General features: G+C 48.3%; 1 protein-coding gene across 3 annotated transcripts in view; it reads right to left on the bottom strand.

The window, feature by feature from the left end:
* The window catches only part of IL12B (interleukin 12B), a 122,206-nt gene that overhangs the window by 51,044 nt on the left and 48,023 nt on the right, over window positions 1-23,139 (bottom strand). For all 3 annotated transcript variants that reach the window (XM_069653907.1, XM_069653906.1, XM_069653908.1), the window contains exon 5: window positions 12,645-12,826. In XM_069653907.1, the coding sequence (XP_069510008.1) occupies window positions 12,645-12,826 (182 nt within the window). The remainder of the gene's footprint in view (window positions 1-12,644; window positions 12,827-23,139) is intronic.

Here is a 23,139-nt window from a genome sequence, read left to right as displayed (position 1 = left end):
CATCCTTTCACAGCTAGACTATGCCAAAACAATTTATTTAGGAGCTACCGCCTCACAGCTGAGAAAGAGCTGAGTGCAAAACACTTCTGCGAGACTCCTCCTAGCTTCAGGTCCTAGAGGACTCATCTCCCCTGCCCTCCGAGTTCTCCACTGGCCTCCGATTGCTCATCGAACTTCCTTCACTCACCACGACTTCGACAGCAAAGGACCTGAATACCTGCAGCAAAAATGCACTCGCTACGGGCTGATCAGAAACCTTAGATCCGGCTCAGCACTCAAAATTCCAGTGACCAAATCAACTAGTATCAGGGCACCTCCTTCTCAGTACAACACCCACACTCTGGAACTCTCTCGAGTGACCATTCACCGGACAGAGGATCACCTTCACTCCAGAACAGCTCTCAAAACCTGTCTCCTCCCCTCTGCACCCTTGCATATGTAATTCTGGCCACTTGCCCAACACAACAATCATCCCCCATCAACAGCCTCATCCATCCCACTAAATCTCACTGCCCCATTCTTCCCCCATTCTCACAGCCCAGTCAACCCTATCCATCATTCTTCCTCCATGCACCCTTGCATGCATAATCTGAGCCACGTGTCCAGCACAACAAACATCCCCCTCATGAGCCCATCCACCTCACTGAGACCTCTCGCTCCAGTATTTTATAAAGTAGGCTCTCCTAAACACAAGTTTCTCTTCTCCTGATGGGCTCTCTGGACTTTGAATCCTCCGTGATCCATTCACTCCCTAGTATACACCCACTAGGTACTCAACCTCTCCATCAGGCTCCCCTACCTAAGCCAAGCAAAATGGACCTTTTACATGTGGGGTAACGGACACCTAGGGGGCTCCAGTAGGTGGGTGATCAAGGGTGATTATCGTGCAGGTTCTCCCTAAAGGCATGGGTATTCCAGGAGACTGGCAATGGTATGGATAGACAAACTCAACCTTCCATCCGTGACTTTGCATTATTACCATTACGCTTGAATACAACTTAGTATTTTCTACTCAACAAAGAAAATGGTATAGACAAGAGGAAGTATGCTGTGTGTATCTGTGTCTTGTCTTACATTTGTATGTGTGATTTGCATGCTGATTGCATGTTTGGCAATCGAGGCAGGTGTCCTTCACATAATGCACAGCAGAGCCCTCAACTGTAGACAGTTGCCTTGGGGATTGTCAGGCTTCTTACTTTCACCCGCACCCTCTCTCACATTGAAACCCCTCGAATACAGCCGAGTCCCACAACAGATGTGGTCCGGCAGCCACATTGGCACTGACATAGGACTCCTCCTCATGCCTTTGCAATATGTGCTGCATGACTAAAAGCAAATGCTTTAAACCTAGTCATCCTCTGCTTATCATCGATTTGGCAATAAATGTATGCACACATTGTACCACTCCATTCATTTACATGCCTGCTCAGACTACAGTCTTCCGAAGAGCGTTCACCCACCACAGCACTTCAAGGCCATACCAATGGCAGTAGGCGCTGTACAAATATCAAATAACATCACATAACATTTTAGAGCACACTGTAATTTGACAGAGTAAACAAAGCCTGTATACCCATTAAATACATTTTAACAAGTTAGCCTTGCACATTATAACATTAAGCAAAAACATAGTATAAAGATGTAGATTCACTGTAGTGAGCTCAATTCCTTCTTTTATATCTATGCTTAATGTACTAGTGTGCATAGCCTAACATGCACACGTTTATTTCTGGCCATAAAATGACTGTACCTCTATGTGAGCAAATTCTGGCATGTTAGGGCACATCCATCAAAGGTGGGTTCTTATTTGGGCAAATTCTGGCCTGTTGGGGCAAAGCGATCACAGGTGTGTTCTTACAGGGGCAAATGCTGGCATGTTGAAACAAAGCCATTAGGGGTGTGTCCTTGCAGGGTCAAATGCTGGTAATTTTGGGGTTTAATGAGTGACATTATTTTCCTGCTGTCTACGCTGTATATCTACTAAAAGCTGGGGTCTGTTTGCTTTTCTGCACATGTACTGCACGTGTACTCCTGTGCAGCGTTGCCTGTTTCTATCTGCCTTCCTGTGGAAGACATTAATGAATAACTAGCAACTAAACCACGAAGTCTACTCATGAATTCATGTATGTGGTGCCTTCTGGTGGCATTGCCGCCTGGTTACATGTGGGTAATAAAAGAATCTGTAGATGGTTTAACTCTGAACGAAAGGAGGCTAAAAAGTAAAAAACAAAAGTACTCTTGAAGGTAAATGTACATAAAATGCCTTTCAAGAATGAATACCTTTCCCAACCCCCTAAAAGCTAAACATGATATTGCACACTCACAAAATCTTTGTGATGGTATTGCATATTCCTCTGCTGAAAATTCTTTTACATTCCGGTCCAACCCCTCTATGGACGGGGAGTGTAGTCATTGCTGTATTCCAGTAAAACCCCACCACTCTTATTACTTAATATCATATCCCTATCTGTTTCAAGCTAAAATGTTTAAACCAGCCATATCTTGTACTTAGCCTACCTGTGATACTAAGCCCCTACCCCGCACGGTAATTCCTGCCACCCTCTAACAGCCAGCCCTCCAGGTGTTCCCCTCTTCTGACTCCAACCTCACCTTGCCCCAGCTTTTCTGTATTTCTCCCAGAACCCACTCCCTCCTCCCCCCTCCTCCCTTCCCGCCTCCACAATTCAAACACTTTTCACTACCACTGGCTATCCACCCCTCTCACCTGCACATTCCACCAGACACCAGGCGGCGCCCTAAGCACGACCACCAGCCAAATACACTGCCCATACGCTGATTGTTTCAGCCTCATAGGCACAGTTCACCTTGGCATCTAGGTGCTTTCTCAAGCTTTCTTCACACTGCGTTAACCTCTGCATTTTAGGCCTTACTCACCTTCCAAATCTAGGTGTTTTCTTCCTGCATTGCTCATATCGTGATTGCCCTATGCACCTTTGAATCTGGGCGTTTAGCAAACACTAGTCACACTTTGGTATTTTCTGTATTTCAGGCACTGGGCATCTTCTAATTCCGGGCTTTCTTCAAAAGCTGTCCACACGTGATTGTCTCTGCATTTTAGGCCCTGCTCTCCTTTGAATCTAGGTGCTTTCCAAAAATTTATTCCATTGTGTTTGACTTTGCATTTTAGGCCCTGCTCTCCTTTTAAACATAGGTGTCTTCCAAAAAATGTTCACATTGTGATTATCTCTGCATTTGAGGCCCTGCTCTCCTTTTGAATATAAGGGTTTTTCAAAAATGTTTCACATTGTTATTGTCTCTGCATCTCAGGACCTGCTCTCCTTCTGAATCTAGGTGTTTTCCAAAATGTGTCCACATTGTGATTGCCCCTGGTTTTTAGGCCCTGTTTCTCTTTTCGAAGCTGGGTGTTCCTTATGGCGATATTCATATTTTGGATAATTTCTGCATTTGTAGGCCCTGTTTCACCTCCTGAATTTGGGTGCTCTTTCAGCCAGTGTTCACATGATAATTGACTCTGCATTTTAGGCCCCAGATCAGTCACCAGAAACAAACACATGATTTTCGTTCGACCTTCTCTCCAACGATAACCCAGACATCCTCTTCATCACCGAAACCTGGTTCTCTGATGACTTCCACCCCACTGCACACAAGGCCTTCCCCCCCCGGCCACACTCTTATCACACACAACAGAACCAGAAGAGCAGGGGGAATAGTCATCTTCCACAAATGTCACCTCACACCCTTGAACATCGAGATACAACCATACAGTGATGACTGCAAATCCCTGCTAATCAAATACCAACTGTCTCCCATTTTCTCCCTCAGCGTTCTCCTCCTTTACAGACCCCCAGGCTACAACAGAATGCTCGCAGACTCTGTAGCGGCCGTCATGATCTCTCATCCTACGCTTACTTTTCTAGGTGATCTAAATATCTGATTCGACACCCTCTCAAACCCTGGGACCCATCATCTCATTGACAACTTGGAAGCCCTCAATGCCACCCAACTCATATCAGGCCCCATATACATTGCCGGTCACACCCTAGATCTGGTGTTCAGCTCGTCCAACCTGATCTCATCCCCTCTCACCCGCTCCCTCATCTGGACTGATCACACTGCTATCTTTTTCCCTATCCCCCATAACCTTCACAAGACGCCCTCCCCGCTCCCACCACATAGGTCCTTCTTCCAGGTAGTTCAGCCCTTCCCTCAAATCCCTCAAAACCCTCAAACATCATCTGGAATGCCAGTGGCAGACCAACTCTTCCATCCAAAACAAAACCACTCTTGCTAGGCAGATGAGAGCCTACAGATTAGAAATCAGAAAACCCAAACATGCCTTCTACAGCTCTAGCATCACCAATGCAACCAACCTCTGCAAAGAACCCCACAAGATTATCACTGATTTCAAGACCTCCATCTGCTCTTCCTCTCTGTCCCCCGTGTCCTAAGCACTGTGCAACACCCTTTCTGAACGCTACTTCCACATAGCGATTAAAAGGAACCTCACCATCAACTCTAAACAATCACCCTCTTGCCCCACTCCCGACCGCCCCACATGCACGCCCCTGACACACGCATCTTCAGCTCTTTCTATGAAATCTCCCTGTGAGGAATTCGACCATCGACATGGGGGGTGTGTACTGGCCTGGCCTTTTTTTGATAATTTTTAAAAGAAATTGAACAATGGTAGATGAACCTCCGGGGCATGTGTGGGGCTAATCTGCACACATTTCCCAATGCTCACTGCATGGCAAACACATAGTCCTGTGTACTCTGGGTGGACACAGCCTACAACACAGTCCTCCCTGTCATTTTCAGCTGGAATGTGACAGCCACTGGTACATCAAAGCATCTCAAGAATGGGGAAGGCAACACCTTCCTTCGGCCCAGGCCAGCCTAATTAAAATATCAAAGGCTCCATAGTTCTGCCCTGCCTATTGTCCATGATGCAGGTGGCAGTGCATAATGATGAGTGTTATTTGAAACAGGCCTGCGAGAGGCCTGGTTGCAGACCGGAAAAAAGTGAGAGGAAACCCAACACCTCTTTGAAATGCATGTGTCAACTGGAAGCCAGCCCCCTCCCCTTAGTATGGAGGGCAGTGAATGTCATGTCTGGGACAACTGTTAACAGTAGGCAACCCCTGCTGGGGAACCCCCATTCAGAGGGTATAAATCTATGATTTGATGGAGACAGAAAGTCAGTTCTTGCCACAAACTTCAAGGGAGACCTGCGCTTTGATCAGGAAGCACAGAGAGCTCATTTAACTAGTTCCCCTTGGAGTACCAGAGGGAGCCTCCCTCTCCCCTTTCATCTACCACCCCTACTATTCACCCCTCCCCATGCTCATCCACTCCCAAAATCTCACCTGTTACAACTATGCCAATGATACTCAGATCATCCTCAATATTCCTAACTCCCAGTCTCCCCCCACCCAGATCTAGCATCTTGTCTCTCAAACATTGACCGCTGGATGACAAACAAGGACCTCCTATTCAACCACAGAATAAATGAAATCCTAATCTGTGTCAAAACAGCTCTCTCTCCTCAGCCTACCCCTTTGGTCGCTCTCCTTAGGACCTGCGCTCATTGCCACCCCCTCAGTCAAAAACCTAGGATGCACCTTTAGCTTGGACATAACCCTCTCCCTCTGCATCATGCAGTCTCCAGATCTTGCACCTTCCACCTTTGCATTCTCAAATGGATTTTTCCATATCTCTCCAACCCCCATACAGTGTATGAAATCATGGCCATTATCCTCTCGCGCCTAGACTACTCTAACTCCCTCTATCTGGGCATGCTTGCATATCAACTCAGAAAGTTCCAACAGATCCAAAACTATGTAGCAAGGCTTCTCCTCGCACTAGCCCCCAGAGAATACATCTCCCCGAACTCCAGGTACTGTACTTGCTGCCCTTCAACCAGCGGACCTCTTTCAAAGCCATGCGCATTACCCACCGCACCATCCACAAGAAAGGTCCTGAATTCCTCCAAAACAAGCTCACACGCTACCACCCCACCTGAACCCTCAGATCAGGTTCTGCACATCTTCAAGTCCTCCAGACTAGGAGGCGCCTGCTTCTGCGACCTTGCACCCACCTTCTGGAACTCCCTGCCCGTTGTACTCCACCTCACAGAGGATTGCCTGGCTTTTAGGAAAGCCCTTAAAAGCTGGCTGTTCCCTCCCGCATCCTGAACTCCACGCCTTGCGCTCCCCATCATTCACACTTCTTCACCCTATCCCTCTTTCACCTACCTTGCCTCATCTCTCATTTATCCTTTGAGCTCTGCCCCCTCAAACCACCCCATGAGCTGGCCAACCCTGTACGGAGGACTCAAGAAGGTATCCAGTAACTTGCACATGATAAGAATCCTGAGAGTGGGCCAGGTATTGCACTCAACGGGGCTCCGAGGGGGGACAATGCATTGCACTTAAATGCACTTTAGATCTAGAACTTGGATCCACTTGGAGGAAGGCAATTAGCTTTATATGAATGCTCATTTGTAATTGGCACTGTATGCAACTCTAAAGCATGTGAAGGTGGGCAGTGCTGCCGGAACTAGGCATATAAGGCAGGACCCTTTCACAATTGAAGGACATGCAGATGGCAATGCATCCAAATAAGATTTCCTGAGAGGGTGTGTATTTATTCACATAATATTTATTTATTGCACTTAGATCGTATGTGAGGCTTACCACTGCTCTTTGTACATAGATGGAATCCAGGGGCAGACTTTGTTGTTTGTACAGCTAACCCATTTTCCTATCGCACACTGCACATTTGCAACTTAGCGGAAGGCACAGGCTCACTCCCACACACCTCTACACTCACATATAAGACAAACACTATTGCACAACACCTCTGCCGTAAGAATGAAGCCACCTTTCATGACAAAAAATACGAACTCTAGCTACTCACAGCATTTTCTATCCAGTTATACACAATCCCCCCTGTTTACTTCATAGTATACCTCCTTTCCCACCCATCCACATGCCATTCGGACATGGGTGACTAGCATGACCTTGGCCACCGTCTCATAACTTTAATGGCCAAAATGCACACACGCATAACAGCACCTCCTAATGTTCCCATATTTTGGACTCTGGGTTCTGCGAGGACGTTTAAACGCCAGCGCATTCTGACCATAATTATGGTGGAAGGCGCTACACAAACAAAATGAATGACTTAATGAATAAAAAACGTGTGAATTACAGGGTCAGCCCGTCAGGTACTGGAGTGCCAGCACAGTGCATTCTGGCATTACACATCCCTCATTTTTGGCCTTCCCTCTACTCAATGAGGAGAATTTCGCTTGCTTACTTATAGTAAATATTCAGGCCCCCCCAGACCATGTGTGTCCACCTTTTACCTTTAATGCACGTGTGCCTCTCTTAGAAACTTGATTAACACACCCCTAAGGATGAGCGTGGTACAGTGTTCAAAATGGCGTATGGCCCTCTTCCCTTGAGTAAACCTCAAACTGACTCTTAATTCGCATATCATTTCCGGTTCAACTTTTTTCAGAGGTTCATCCGCTCTTGGCCCAGCTCCAAGCAGGCTCTCATCCGCTGCATGGGAGATAGTGTGTGGTTAGTTCCACAACTCCTGCGTTATTTGGAAGGCTGGCGCTAGTGGGGCCGGCCACTGGTACTTTGGGATAGGGAGTTCACATCGTGGCAGAATTTTTTTAGATGAATCTGGCCACAAATCTATGTGTGGGGGGTGGTAATCGTGATAACAAAGAAAGGGGGAGGTCAAGGGAGGCTGCGGGGGCTCTCCCCTCATATATTTGTGGCCAAATGTAAAAAAGGAAAAAAAAAATCGACAAAATGGAATTCGGCAATTAAAAATCCAGCAGATATCATGTAACCAGTACCTTCAGATCTGCCAGATGCCTAAGACACCATGAGCCACTCTATGCTGCTTCCCAGCCTTGCTGACGTCAGAATTCAGGGTCAGACACTTCTCTTGGTAGAATTCGTTCTTTTTTGTTTGTTTTTTTTTCTTTTGTTTTTTTACAGGTTCTGCTGGGTGCTGGTGTCAGTACATGGTAATGTGATAGTTTCACCATTCGCTGTGACTTCATCTGCAATGTCCTGTCAAGCAATTGAAAGACCCGGGACCAGAAAATGGTATATTGTATGGACGATTATCACACGCAGAAATGTCACCGCTCTCCGCCATATTGCGGACTGAATGCTGGTTCGCTTTGTTTAATTTCGAGGAGCACCAATAAGACTAGTGCATTAGGGCATAGTTTTGTGTTGGCCTCCCTAGCCTGGATATTCCAAGCCTATCTTGCCATGCCTCCCACTCCACTGTTAGACTAAAGATTTGATGCAGTGAGATCCTGCCCCTTAGACATGCCAGGAGCATTCCCGGGGTCTAGCCCAGGGTCTAGAGGCCCTTCTCGCCTTGAACCCAGCCTCTCTGGCTGTTCCTGGTGAGGGTTCACAGCAATCTTATCCTCAGTTTTTTTAGGGCAATTGCTAGCTTTGGTCCCAATCCATTCTTGGTAGGACCTCTGGTGTCTCCAGTTGTCATAGAGAGATGTTCTGTTTTATGCCACTTTATTTTATAGCCCAAGGGGGCGCCCACTTTTCCACACATTGTGGTAAGTTTTGAAGATCTCTTTCCACGTCTGATCATGCAAACAGTATGATGTTCACATGTAGCATTCCTTTGCCATAATCCACAACCGTGCCCCTTCCCTTTGTCTATGACCGATGAAAAATAAAATCTGTGACAGAGGACAGTCCTGAGCCAGGCCTTATGATTGCTTGAATCGTCCATATCAGAACTCCCTGTGAATATTTGCACCTTAGGAACATTTTACAAGGCTTTTGCCTGTGTGAGGAAGCCTTCTGCAGAGATGAGCCTTGTGTGGTTCATCTGAAGAAGGATCATTCTGGGTGCCAAATGCCTGCTCTTCATCAATAGATATCTGCCCATTGTGTGGAGTCTCCTCCCGCAGTCGGACTTAGCTTTACATGTTCCTGCCGCGTTGCGTGGGTGGTTTCTCTGAGATGCGAATATTAGATGTGAGATCTGGGCAAAGATTTGTAGTGCATTGTTTATACCAATCATCCAAGAAACCACTCAGCCCATTGGTTGCTAGTTTATTGGGGTTTCCTTGACACTTATAGTTGACACTGGTTTCCTCATTTAATTTGTGATTTCCCTGGAAAGCTTTGGCATGTCTGTCTCCTAGGTAAAGGTATGGCATCATATCAATTGGCTTCTTGCTGGCCCCCTGCAGCATACAACCATAGTTACTTCTCCTTATGCAGGTGCATCCTAGGATACGCTTGGACATCCACCATTTCTTAATAAGATGGGTATGCAACCTGCTGGACTTGCTTCCTTGTGTGTAGGACGCGAGTTCTTCCAGGGAAGAATAAAATACTTAGGCATGGTGACTGCCTGGGGCAGTGGTGGGCAATCTGTGGCCTTCCAGATGTTTTGGCCTACCATTCCCTCCAGACCGGACACTTATAGTCAATGGTGAGGGGTCATGGGATTTGTAGGCCAAACCATTTGGAACGCTGGAGCTTGCTCACCAATGGTCCAGAGATTCCTGGACCTAATCTGAAAGGATTACACGTTCTACTCAGCAATGCGCCCGAACCTTCTAAAGAAAAGCCTGGATTCTAATTGGTCGCTTTTCATCACAGATCTGCTGGGGGCTGAAATCCTGGTGGGTGGAATCTGGATTCAGAATGCATCATGGGTCATTCGTGCAACAGAGGCCTTGAACTCAGATGAATTAGAAATACGACACTTTCATGTTCATCAACACAGCAGAAGCCGGACAACTATGCACATGGTAAGGGAATCCCAAAGACCCAGGAGCTACCGAGTGGAGCCATTATTTTATAGCCATGACTTTACCATATTGAGTAATGATCTGACGCAAGCACAGGGTAATGCCCTTGACTGGGTTGCTGCTAGAAACCTACACCTACAAATGCTCCACATTAAACCATCTATCCTGTGACCTTTGAGATCATCCTCCCTAAAAAGGCTGCCCAAAGGACCAACAACCTACAAAAAGTAATCAGTAGAAACATTAATCAAATTGAACCCAATGTCTTGCAGAAATACCTCAATGAGTTGATGATTTGTACATCTAATCAAGACTCCGCCGTCTCACTGGCATCTAGCTATGCTAAATGTGTTAACGAGATGCTAAATCAGTTAGCACCTTTGAAAGAGAAGAAAGTCAGAGAAAGGGAAAACAACCAAAAATGGTTTACTCTGCAACTCACCTCTTTGAAGAAAAAAAAGAGGAAAGCCGAGCGGATATGGACAAAAACACAATCACAATATAGTAAAGATAATCGGAAAGTCATTGAGAAAAACTACCGGGTGGAAATTTTTCGTGCTAAAAGGGGCTTCTTTGACTCTCAAATCTCAAGCTCTTCATATAATACAAAAAAAGGTTTGAGATCATCAGGACATTGGAAAAACCGAAAGCACAGACAAAACAGTTGACCCCTAGCAACTCAGACTGCGAAGCAGTGCAGAAAGCTGTTTCTCACAAACTTTGCCAGTTTTGTTGCGTCCGTATATGAAAAAATAAGAATCTGGATGGCAGGAAATAATATCGAGAAGACCGAACTTCTTGTCTTCGGATCAGCCCGAGCAAGACAAAAACGAGGAACCGCCTACGCACATTTTTGTATAGACCAGCACCCTATCACAACAGTAAGCAAGGTGAAAACAATCTGCGTTATAATTGAGGCATCGCTTAATGCGGATGTCCAAGTTGCGAACGTAATGAAAAATACTCAGTACTATCTAAGGCTCCTGCGCCCTGTGAAGCCTTTCATTTCTGACATAACCTGCGTCACATTGGTCAGAGCATTCATCATGCCCCGGCGTGATTATTGTAATGCTTTGCTATGTGGAGCCAGCAAATCCTGTGTTAAAAAGCTACAGATCTAGCAAAGCGGTGCTGTGAGAGTCATTAAAAATGTCCCGAAACTTGAGCACATATCACTGCATAGAAGAGAACTGCACTGGATCCATGTAGAAGCCAGAATAGAGTTCAAAATGAACACCTTGACGCATAAATGTCTGTTTGGAAATGCACCTAGATATTTCAAAGAGCGCATTACTGTTCAGAGCTCCAATAGGAGTACTAGATCTAAGGACTCTATGTGACTGACATGCCCTAGATTCAGACGTACAAAGGGGAAAGAACGGTCTCACCCTGTGACGCTGAAACAAACTACCAACAAGCCTGTGCCGTGAAGGAAACCTGAATGCTTTCCAAAGAGCATTAAAGACCATATTATTCTACTAGGCAATTGTTGCCAGCCTGGACTGGTAGCCTTCTGTCACGTTCCTCATCTCTTGATTAATTATCAATTAATTAATCCGTCTCCTCCGCGCCCGGATGCCTGTGGGTTTTCGTCCTGTACTATATAACTAAATAAATAAATAGCTGAGAAAATACTTTGAATCAACAAAAGAGTTGAGCTACGCGATGTAGCCGTTTGATATGATACGATATGATATTTATAATGCGCTTAATATCGAGAGGTTTCTAAGCGCCCCGGGGATCGAACTTGTGCTGCTCAGTGTTCTCTTGCTTCCAAGGCCAGCACGTTGCCCCTGAGCTATCCTCCCGAGCCGGGCTTGATACATGCCTTGGGATAGGAGAGGCAGCATGCAAGGACAAACAAGATGGACTGAAAGAGGCCTCGCAGATCTCGCGCAAGTTTACAGCTAGAACCCAGTGGGAGCGCGCTTAAGGGAGGTGAAGAGAGCAACACACTGTCTGAATACTAGGCACAAAGAAGGGGCTGTCCACACAGGGGAAACGGGACCTCTTTAATGGGCAAGGTCATTGCACATGGATTCTAGCCTTCCAGTGCCTGGCTGCTGAACCTCTGGCAAATGAGGAGCGTCCTCAAGGTCCCGGAGAGGCAGCTGCCACAGAAGGTTCCCCTGAGCTCTAAGAGCGCTCTTGAGAGAGTTTGTAGAGCAAGAGACAGACAGAGGTACAGCGAGAGTGACAGCGAGGGAGATAGTGCAGGATAGAGAGAGGGAGAGAGATCAAGAACGGCAGAGACATGAAGGGAGTGGTGGGAAAGTGCTAAGAGTGCAAGAGGGAATGAGTGCGATGGAGAGCGCTTAAGAGAGCTGAGAGGGCGAGAGACGCGGGCGGAGAGAGAAAGCGGGAGGGAGAGAGATCTAGGAAGCTACAAACACGGAGGGTGTGCCATGCGATGGAAATTCTTGCAAAAGGAAGTGCTGAGGAGAGAAGGTTAGAGAGAGAGAACACTAGTCAAATATGGAGGCGGGAACACTCAAGATGAACAGAGAAGTCAGGAGACGAGAGGAGAGAGTCTGCCAGAGAGTGAGCAGAGGGAGAGAGGGAGAAAGCGAGCAAGACAGGGTGCAAGAGATGGAGAGTTGGGGAGAATGATTACAAGAAAGAGGTGTAAAGATACAGACAGACAGAGAGTGAGCAAGAGAAATGCGGAGTGAGGGAGAAAGAATTGGGGTGCGATTCCGAGAAATCCCATAGAGGAATCTAGAGAGAAATGGAGAGATGGGGAGATGATCTGAGGCAGGAGTGAGGCAGGGGGGAGATGCTGGGAGGCTTTGAGGGAGCACAGGAGGGAGGAAGAGGATGGTTTCCGCCCACTTACTGATATCCCGGATGTAGAAGCTGGTGTTGTAGCTGCTGTACTTGTTGCCTTGGGTGCCGTTCAGGAGGACACTGATGAGGTGGTGGTCTTCTCCGTACTGGCACGCCTCAGCGTGGTGGCACAGGACGCTGTATACAAGTTCATTCGTGGGCTTGGGTTTGGGGTCCATGCAATGTATTGCTCTGGTAAGAGGTAACAAAGAATGTTCATGATTCATCCAATCATCTTAATCTGTGATTAAGTACAACATGCCTCAGCCAATCATATTATTTTAAAAGTCCCATGAACTCCCAGCTCAATCTTTCTCCTGTACTAGGAAACATCCGAGAAAGAGCAGAAGATGGATGGGGCAGGACAGGTCCAAATGGAGGAGACATTTTTGACATTGGTATAGTGCCATGTGCAACACACGCAGACTCAGGGAGCTGAGACGTTACAGGCAATTTCACAGAGAAACAAGTGTGTCAACGCATCAATATTTTCAGAATGAACAGAGCTGTATCTTTGGTGTTAAACAGGATTAGCCCTGGTGCTGGTCTTGAGGCCAAACGAAGGGCACACAAAATGTTGTGCGCCGGATCCGGCCGGCTCCCTGGACATCAATGGACGTTCATGTGATCCCCGGTCTCCCACTAGACTAGAACCACAGAGAGATGTAGCGTGGGAAGGGGATTTGGACCCCATGGGCCTCATTACAACCCAGGCGTTAAGGGGTTAACGGCGCCGTAAAAGGTGTCGGCGCCGTTAAACCCTTAACGCCTGATTACGAGGTCCCTTTGCGGGTTGCACTTTAACGCCTGCCATGGTTAACGCCAGCGTCGTAATGAGGCCCCATGAGTAGATATTTTAGTCATGGAGGCATCCAGGGACGTATCTTGCAGCAACAGGAGCGATGATAGCCCGAGAAATGCAAGCGTCTGCATTGCTGGATAGCCACGACACGTAGCCACTACACGTAGCCACGCCGCATAGCCACCACGCGTGGGGTAGAGCCCAAATCAATTCCTAGGTCGTTTAGGGATTTCCAAGCCAAGCCCAGGTCTGTTTAGGGTGCTCACAACGCCAACTAGGTTTACCCAAAGGGACCCGCCACCATTCATGGGGATAATATGTGAGTTCCAGCTGTTTGAAGGTCAACACATCTGGAAATAATTCTTTCACAGTAGATTTATTTGAGCTAATCTGGATCATTGTGAAAGACGGAATTTTCCCTTGATCACAAAAAAGCAAAATAGAAGTTTTGGTAAACGCAGAAGTATGAAGACCTGGCAGCGTGCCCAGTAAACAACCTTAGCATGTCAAGCGTGTGTCCCGCGAAAGCATCAGGCCCAAAGTAGTCAAGGGGATCTGGCTAAAACATGGAATTTCTATCTGCTGATTGCTTTAATGGTTCAAAACCTGCACGGCAAACATTATATACATAGGAGCAGGAAAAGCAATGTGTTGACTCAAAATACCTCGAGGATAAACTGGGAGCTGTCTGTGGTTGAGCCGTGCATCCAGATATGCAAGCATGTATCAGCAGGTTCCTGACCAGGGCAGACTGGCAATGAATTGCCAATGGCAGGAGACTAGTATGGGAGGAGGAATCAAAGCAGCATCAAATACATTCCACCAATCAGGGCAGGCGGATGTGGGAAGACACATTAGTGCAACCAATCCTAGACCCAGCTATCTTGCAGGGGAGGGGCCGTCCATTCATGGCAAGCTGTTGAGATGGAAAAGCTGCAACTTATAGTTAGGTGAGTGTAAGCAGGAAGCACCCAAGGAGCTTCTTAAAAAGCTTCAAGAATTAAAAAACAGTCTAGAAACCTGGTGTCCACCAGCAGCTGGTTTCAGAAAAGAGGAGACCAACAGTGAGTTCCAGTGAAGGCCAGTTCACCTCACCCTGGGCCTTATAAAGAGAAAGGAGCGGAATAGAGGCGGGGACAACTGAACTCTGACCCGAGCATATTTGACATCTCTCCCCACGTAAATCAAATCTCACACCTGGAGCGATGAGCATAGGCCAGAATGCAAATCAGCAACTCAAGTAACAGGACACCTTTCATCAGATGTTGCGCTCTCTAAGGTAAGCTATGGGGGGGCTGCGACTCCCAGTGCTGGGGAGGCTTCACACATCCCACATTTCTCATGACTTAGTGGGGGACACGTCCACTTTCCAAGCAGGAGGCTTGGATTCAAATCCCAACCTCCCGATTTGACCAAATGCGTTCCAAGTGTGTGAGATCCAGTGTGTGAGATCCAAGTGTGTGAGATCGAGTCTCCCTTTTGAAGCTCGCTATAGCTTTTCCTATTTCTGTGATGGATTTGGGCCGCCACTGGAGGCTGAGGCCTATTATTTCCCCTCGCCTGTTTCTGTTAACTTGGGCCAGTCCTTGCCAATTTCTGTGCAGCTGCCTTTCAAGACTTTCTTTTAAAGAAACTATGCACTATGGAAAAGTCGTTTCTGTCTTCCCCCTTTCCCCCGGCTTAACCCATGCCCACCCTTGATGTACATTTGGAAATGAAGGCATATAGCAATACATACTGCTTCTCCTCATGCATCCCACTTCTGCTGCTGTGTCCTGGGCTTGCTAGTATGGGGGGTTGTATACGAATTGTTCGTATTACAACTGTTCGAATTACAATTGACCTTTTCACAATTGACCGAATTGTGAAGATCAATTGTAACATATATGTGGGGGGAAACACCCCGCAACCCCACACCCAACCCAAACCCCCCCAAAACCATATATATACAGTCAATTGTGAAAAGGTCAATTTTGACCCTTTAAAATCGGTCAATTGTTCATTCGAACAATTGTTAACAAACAATTTGGTGTATACCAGTATGGGCACTGCGGCGTCTATAACCCTGTGACCCATTAACCGCTGTTCTTGTCTGAATGGTTGCAGCTCTAAAATATACCGGAATTAGAAGGTATTTGTGTATTTTATAACCGCTGAAATTTGAAATTAGTTCGGCAAGATCTGGTTCTTATCAGCCAGTTTATAAAGCAAAGCTTTGCATATTGTATTGTACTTGCCATTTGTATAGCACCATTTTACCATTATTATAGTCTCAATGCGTTGGTAGTGGGAACGCTCTCGGAGGAGCGAAATCCACAGTGTTGGAGGTTGCAGAGTAAGGTTAGAATGCATGTGTGTATTTGGCCAAATAAGGCTTAGCAGGGCTGGCCAGGCACCGGTAGAGAGCAGCCCAATATGTCAGGCATGTGGGTGTGTGCTGAGAGGAGTCAGAGGATGGTGTGGGCGCTAGAGACTGTCTATAGGATTGCCTTAGGCTTTCAGTGTTAACATCCTGTCTTGGAGGACCGTCTCTGGAATGTCAAGCCTGTCCTCCGCCCATGTGTGGCTGCCTTAACTGGACCTTTTAAGATTTGTGATAAAAGATGGTCTTAGGTCAGTTTAGTGCAAGCTTGGGATTGGTGGTATATTTACCAATCCCAGAATTGGGGCTGAAAAGCACAAACTGCAGACTTCCTTAGGGTAGCTTTGCCACAATTGAACAGTGTGTCTTCCTTTTTCTGAAAGAGACCTTTTTAACAGAGGTGGCCCAAGGCATCCCTTGCCCCCTCGAGGGCCAATCAGCGATTTATACGGTGCTTCTATCGTGCCATTACTGCTCTTAAGGCCCCTGTTTGAGAGAGGATGACTGGGGCGAAGCCAAATGGTATGTTGACGAGCAGAGATAACATAACATACCATAACATGTTGGGAGGGGATGCCTCCTGCCTCAGAGCTGTGTGCCTTCCATTCAACTCTGATTTTGCTGGTGCAGGCGGATACAACATGCGATAAGGTGTGACCCCACTTGGACGAAAGGTGGCAAGAGATGTTTATTACCCAGCATCCTTCATACCAAAAGGGATGGTTTCATGCACCATCTAAGTGGAAAGAAGAGGTCAGCTGCGTAGAAATGCGGCCTGCATCGCTTTCTCCCAACCCCTTAGTCCTGAGCAGAGATTCAGAGGGCACCGAGACGCTCTAGTGGACACTGAAATATTCCGAGACGTTTTTGTTTTTTATGAACATTTCCCTCTTGTGTTGGAGACTACTTTAAACAAATCTTTCTTTGGGGACTTTTCTCTCCACCCGGTCAATTTTTCATGCCATCTCAATACTTTTTGGTGCTTTTTTCTGTTCATTTGTCCATTTTATCATTTGCCATCAATGTTATTGTGGTAATTAGCTAATTACCTTGATTTGGACTTTACATTATTTTTTCTATTAACTGTAACACGTTTTAAGTGATTGTTTGCCCCTCCTTGCACCCCCTTTGCTGACCCCCTCATTGCCCTTAGGATCAGCTTTGAGCGAGGGTGGGCCAAGGGTACTGGTAAGGAGTTGTGGTGGAACCCTGTGAGGTCCCTCTGATTAGACTATTACTGAAGCTGTGCTATGGCATGTATTCGAGTCTTTGAGCACCATTATCCTTGAACCTGCAAGAGGCTTCCTGACAAAGGACACACCACATAATCGCCCTGTGCCAAGGTTCACATATCGGCCAACACTGAGCGCACTAAGAGATGAACTAAATAGTGCTATTCTGTGATACAGTGAAAAGTGGACACTTACACCCACAAATAATTCCACCAGGTGGAGCGTGTTAGGAAACACGCCAATATCATCCCTCTTCTGCAAGCCCAAAGAAACGACACATTATGGGACAAAGGCACTGATTTGAAACTGTAATTTAAAGGTGATTTATGGTGATATGTGGACATTATTTTTCAGAAAAACAGGAGGTAAATCATCTCATCAGAATTTTAAACGGACTCGCCTAAGAAAATATTCTCAAAGTACTCGGATTCCGTAATTTCAACATGTATTGTGACCCGCTCCCTCATCATGTTATGTTTAGTGGTCAGTGATGGAGAAGGATTGCTCAGCCATTATCTGGGCACCTAAATAACATCCAGTTGCTATTGTCTGGCATTCTTTGTGTGGCCCAGAGTGGCCCTGCAAAGCTAGATAAATATGCTTCACAGGCCAGGCAGCAATATCTTAATTGCTGATGGACAGCCTAGCATGATAGCTGGAGACACTACATATAGGCTCAGCTTATCACAGTGTAGACATCTCCTGATGTTCTCCGCTGTAGAGATAACAGAAAAACTGACTGTGATTCTCTGTGACTTCCCTACCCTGTGCATGTGACTGCTGGTGCCTGTGAGCTCTTACCCTATGCAGGAGTTATGCATGCTGTGGCTGTGCCTGCAGGTGTCTGTGAGCGGCTTACCATCAGAGGCAGCCATGCATGGTGTGACAGCGACTACGAGTGTATGTGAGCTCTTTCCCTATGCAGAAGCTATTCATGCTACGGCTGTGTCTGGTAGTGACTGTGAGCCCTTATACTGTGCGGGAGCTATGCATGCTGTGGCTGTGCCTGCCAGTGTCTGTGAGCGGCTTACCGTAAGAGGCAGCTATGCATGGTGCGGCGGCGACTACTAGTGTATGTGAGCTCTTAGCCTAAGCAGCAGCTATTCATGCTATGGCTGCTACTGACTGTGAGCCCTCATCTATGCAGGAACTTTCCATGATGCGACTGTGCCTGCTAGTGTCGGTGAGCCGTAGCCTATGTGAGCTCTATGAATGCTGCGGCTGCAAGTGTCTGTGAGCCCTTACCCTATGCGGGCACTATCCATGCTGTGACTTTGCCTGCTAGTGTCGGTGAGCCGTAGCCTATGTGAGCTCTATGAATGCTGCGGCTGCAAGTGTCTGTGAGCCCTTACCCTATGCGGGCACTATCCATGCTGTGACTTTGCCTGCTAGTGTCTGTGCGCCGTAGCCTATGTGAGCTCTATGCATGCTGCGGCTGCAAGTGTCTGTGAGCCCTTACCCTATGCGGGCACTATCCATGCTGTGACTGTGCCTGCTAGTGTCTGTGAGCCGTAGTCTATGTGAGCACTATGCATGCTGTGGCTGCAAGTGTCTGTGAGCCCTTACCCTATGCAGGCACTATTCATGCTGTGACTGTGCCTGCTAGTGTCTATGATCCGTAGCCTATGTGAGCTCTATGCATGCTGCGGTTGCAAGTGTCTGTGAGCCCTTACCCTATGCGGGCCCTATTCATGCTGCGACTGTGCCTGCTAGTGTCTGTGAGTCGTAGCCTATGTGAGCTCTTTGCATGCTGCGGTTGCAAGTGTCTGTGAGCCCTTACCCTATGCGGGCACTACGCATGCTGCGACTGTGGCTGGAAGTGTCTGTGAGCCCTTAGCCTATGCGGGCACTATTCATGCTGCGACTGTGCTTGCTAGTGTCTGTGAGCCGTAGCCTATGTGAGCTCTATGCATGCTGCGGCTGCAAGTGTCTGTGAGCCCTTACCCTATGCGGGCACTATCCATGCTGTGACTGTTCCTGCTAGTGTCTGTGAGCCGTAGCCTATGTGAGCACTATGCATGCTGTGGCTGCAAGTGTCTGTGAGCCCTTACCCTATGCGGGCACTATTCATGCTGCGACTGTGCTTGCTAGTGTCTGTGAGCCGTAGCCTATGTGAGCTCTATGCATGCTGCGGCTGCAAGTGTCTGTGAGCCCTTACCCTATGCGGGCACTATCCATGCTGTGACTGTTCCTGCTAGTGTCTGTGAGCCGTAGCCTATGTGAGCTCTATGCATGCTGCAGCTGCAAGTGTCTGTGAGCCCTTACCCTATGCGGGCACTATCCATGCTGCGACTGTGCATGCTAGTGCCTGTGAGCCCTAGCCTATGCGAGCGCTATGCATGCTGCGACTGCAAGTGTCTGTGAGGCCTCACCCTATGCGTAGGGTGACCAGACGTCCCGGTTTTGCCGGAACTGTCCCGGAATTTGGTGCTTGGTCCCCCTTTCTCGAGATTATGTTTCCATTGGAAACTGCAGTGGTCCCGGTTTTTGGTAGGCAAGGCAGGAATGCACCCTCTCGCACAGAAGAAAAGCGGCATTTTACAATTTAAGATAGTGTTAGTTTGTGATAAATTAATTATGTGTGTTAGTAACACTTAAACCTCCTTCTTCTCCAAACACTGCTGAAGTGTAGTGCCTTGACAGCCACTTTCAAGTGCTAGTCCTACTTTTATGTTAGTTGCCCTGTGCCGGTTTTTTTTACTTTTTAAATGTGGTCACCCTACCTTTGCGGGCACTAACCATGCTGAGACTGCGGCTGCAAATGTCTGTGAGCCTTTGGCCTATGCAGGCACTATGAATGCTGTGACTGTGGCTGCAAGTGTCTGGGAGCCCTAAGCCTATGCGGGCACTATGCATGCTGCGACTGTGGCTGAAAGTGTCTGGGAGCCCTAAGCCTACGCGGGCACTATGCATGCTGGGACTGTGGCTGCAAGTGTCTGTGAGCCCTTAACCTGTGCGGGCACTATGCATGCTGCGACTGCGGCTGCAAGTGTCTGTGAGTCCTTAGCCTATGCGGGCACTATGCATGCTGCGACTGTGGCTGCAAGTGTCTCTGAGCCCTTAGCCTATGCGGGCACTATGCATGCTGCGACTGGGCCTGCAAGTGTCTGGGAGCCCTAAGCCTATGCGGGCACTATGCATGCTGCGACTGTGGCTGCAAGTGTCTGTGAGCCCTTAGCCTATGCGGGGACTATTCGTGCTGGGACTGTGGCTGCAAGTGTCTGTGAGCCCTTATCCTATGCGGGCACTATGCGTGCTGCGACTGTGGCTGCAAGTGTCTGTGAGCCCTTACCCTATGCAGGCACTATTCATGCTGTGACTGTGCCTGCTAGTGTCAGTGAGCCGTAGCCTATGTGAGCTCTATGCATGCTGCGGCTGCAAGCGTCTGTGAGCCCTTACCCTATGCGGACACTATCCATGCTGTGACTGTGCCTGCTAGTGTCTGTGAGCCGTAGTCTATGTGAGCACTATGCATGCTGTGGCTGCAAGTGTCTGTGAGCCATTACCCTATGCAGGCACTATTCATGCTGTGACTGTGCCTGCTAGTGTCTATGATCCGTAGCCTATGTGAGCTCTATGCATGCTGCGGTTGCAAGTGTCTGTGAGCCCTTACCCTATGCGGGCCCTATTCATGCTGCGACTGTACCTGCTAGTGTCTGTGAGTCGTAGCCTATGTGAGCTCTTTGCATACTGCGGTTGCAAGTGTCTGTGAGCCCTTACCCTATGCGGGCACTACGCATGCTGCGACTGTGGCTGCAAGTGTCTGTGAGCCCTTAGCCTATGCGGGCACTATGTGTGCTGCGACTGTGGCTGCAAGTGTCTGTGAGCCCTTACCCTATGCGGGCACTATTCATGCTGCGACTGTGCTTGCTAGTGTCTGTGAGCCGTAGCCTATGTGAGCTCTATGCATGCTGCGGCTGCAAGTGTCTGTGAGCCCTTAACCTATGCGGGCACTATCCATGCTGTGACTGTGCATGCTAGTGCCTGTGAGCCCTAGCCTATGCGAGCGCTATGCATGCTGCGACTGCAAGTGTCTGTGAGGCCTCACCCTATGTGTAGGGTGACCAGACGTCCCGGTTTTGCCGGAACTGTTCCGGAATTTGGTGCTTGGTCCCCCTTTCTCGAGATTATGTTTCCATTGGAAACTGCAGTGGTCCCGGTTTTTGGTAGGCAAGGCAGGAATGCACCCTCTCGCACAGAAGAAAAGCAGCATTTTACAATTTAAGATAGTGTTAGTTTGTGATAAATTAATTATGTGTGTTAGTAACACTTAAACCTCCTTCTCCTCCAAACACTGCTGAAGTGTAGTGCCTTGACAGCCACTTTCAAGTGCTAGTCCTACTTTTATGTTAGTTGCCCTGTGCCGGTTTTTTTTACTTTTTAAATCTGGTCACCCTACCTTTGCGGGCACTAACCATGCTGAGACTGCGGCTGCAAATGTCTGTGAGCCCTTGGCCTATGCAGGCACTATGAATGCTGTGACTGTGGCTGCAAGTGTCTGGGAGCCCTAAGCCTATGCGGGCACTATGCATGCTGCGACTGTGGCTGCAAGTGTCTGGGAGCCCTAAGCCTACGCGGGCACTATGCATGCTGTGACTGTGGCTGCAAGTGTCTGGGAGCCCTTTACCTGTGCGGGCACTATGCATGCTGCGACTGCGGCTGCAAGTGTCTGTGAGTCCTTAGCCTATACGGGCACTATGCATACTGCAACTGTGGCTGCAAGTGTCTCTGAGCCCTTAGCCTATGCGGGTACTATGCATGCTGCGACTGGGCCTGCAAGTGTCTCTGAGCTCTTAGCATATGCGGGCACTATGCATGCTGCGACTGTGGCTGCAAGTGTCTGTGAGCCCTTAGCCTATGCGGGCACTATTCGTGCTGGGACTGTGGCTGCAAGTGTCTGTGAGCCCTTATCCTATGCGGGCACTATGCGTGCTGCGACTGTGGCTGCAAGTGTCTGTGAGCCCTTATCCTATGTGGGCACTATGCGTGCTGCGACTTTGGCTGCAAGTGTCTGTGAGCCCTTACCCTATGCAGGCCCTATTCATGCTGGGACTGTGGCTGCAGGTGTCTGTGAGCCCTTAGCCTATGCAGGCACTATGCATGTTGCCACTGGGCCTGCAAGGGTCTCTGAGCCCTTAGCCTATGCGGGCACTGTCCATGCTGCGACTGGGCCTGCAAGTGTCTCTGAGCTCTTAGTCTATGCTGCGACTGTGGCTACAAGTGTCTGTGAGCCCTTAGCCTATGCGGGCACTATGATATGATATGATATGATAGGTTATTTATAATGCGCTTAATACCCAGAGGTTTGAGCTATCCTCCCAAGGCATGCTGCAGCTGCAAATATCTGTGAGCCCTTAGCCTATGCAGGCTCTATGCATGCTGTGACTGTGGCTGCAAGTGTTTGTGAGCCCTTCGACTATGCGGGCACTATGCATGCTGCGACTTTGGCTGCAAGTGTCTGTGAGCCCTTAGCCTATGCCGGCACTATGCGTGCTGCGACTTTGGCTGCAAGTGTCTGCGAGTCCTTAGCCTATGCGGGCACTGTTCATGCTGGGACTGTGGCTGCAAGTGTCTGTGAGCCCTTATCCTATGCGGGCACTATGCGTGCTGCGACTGTGGCTGCAAGTGTCTGTGAGCCCTTATCCTATGCGGGCACTAGGCGTGCTGCGACTTTGGCTGCAAGTGTCTGTGAGCCCTTAGCCTATGCCGGCACTATGCGTGCTGCGACTTTCGCTGCAAGTGTCTGTGAGTCCTTAGCCTATGCGGGCACTGTTCATGCTGGGACTGTGGCTGCAAGTGTCTGTGAGCCCTTATCCTATGCGGGCACTATGCGTGCTGCGACTGTGGCTGCAAGTGTCTGTGAGCCCTTATCCTATGCGGGCACTATGCGTGCTGCGACTTTGGCTGCAAGTGTCTGTGAGCCCTTAGCCTATGCCGGCACTATGCGTGCTGCGACTTTCGCTGCAAGTGTCTGTGAGTCATTAGCCTATGCGGGCACTATTCATGCTGGGACTGTGGCTGCAAGTGTCTGTGAGCCCTTAGCCTATGCGGGCACTATGCATGCTGCGAATGGGCCTGCAAGGGTCTCTGAGCTCTTAGCCTATGCGGG

This window comes from Ambystoma mexicanum, chromosome 3q, assembly GCF_040938575.1.
Source record: "Ambystoma mexicanum isolate Mex_15411 chromosome 3q, UKY_AmexF1_1, whole genome shotgun sequence".
NCBI classification, from domain to species: domain Eukaryota; kingdom Metazoa; phylum Chordata; class Amphibia; order Caudata; family Ambystomatidae; genus Ambystoma; species Ambystoma mexicanum.
This window is presented reverse-complemented; position numbering and strand designations above follow the sequence as displayed.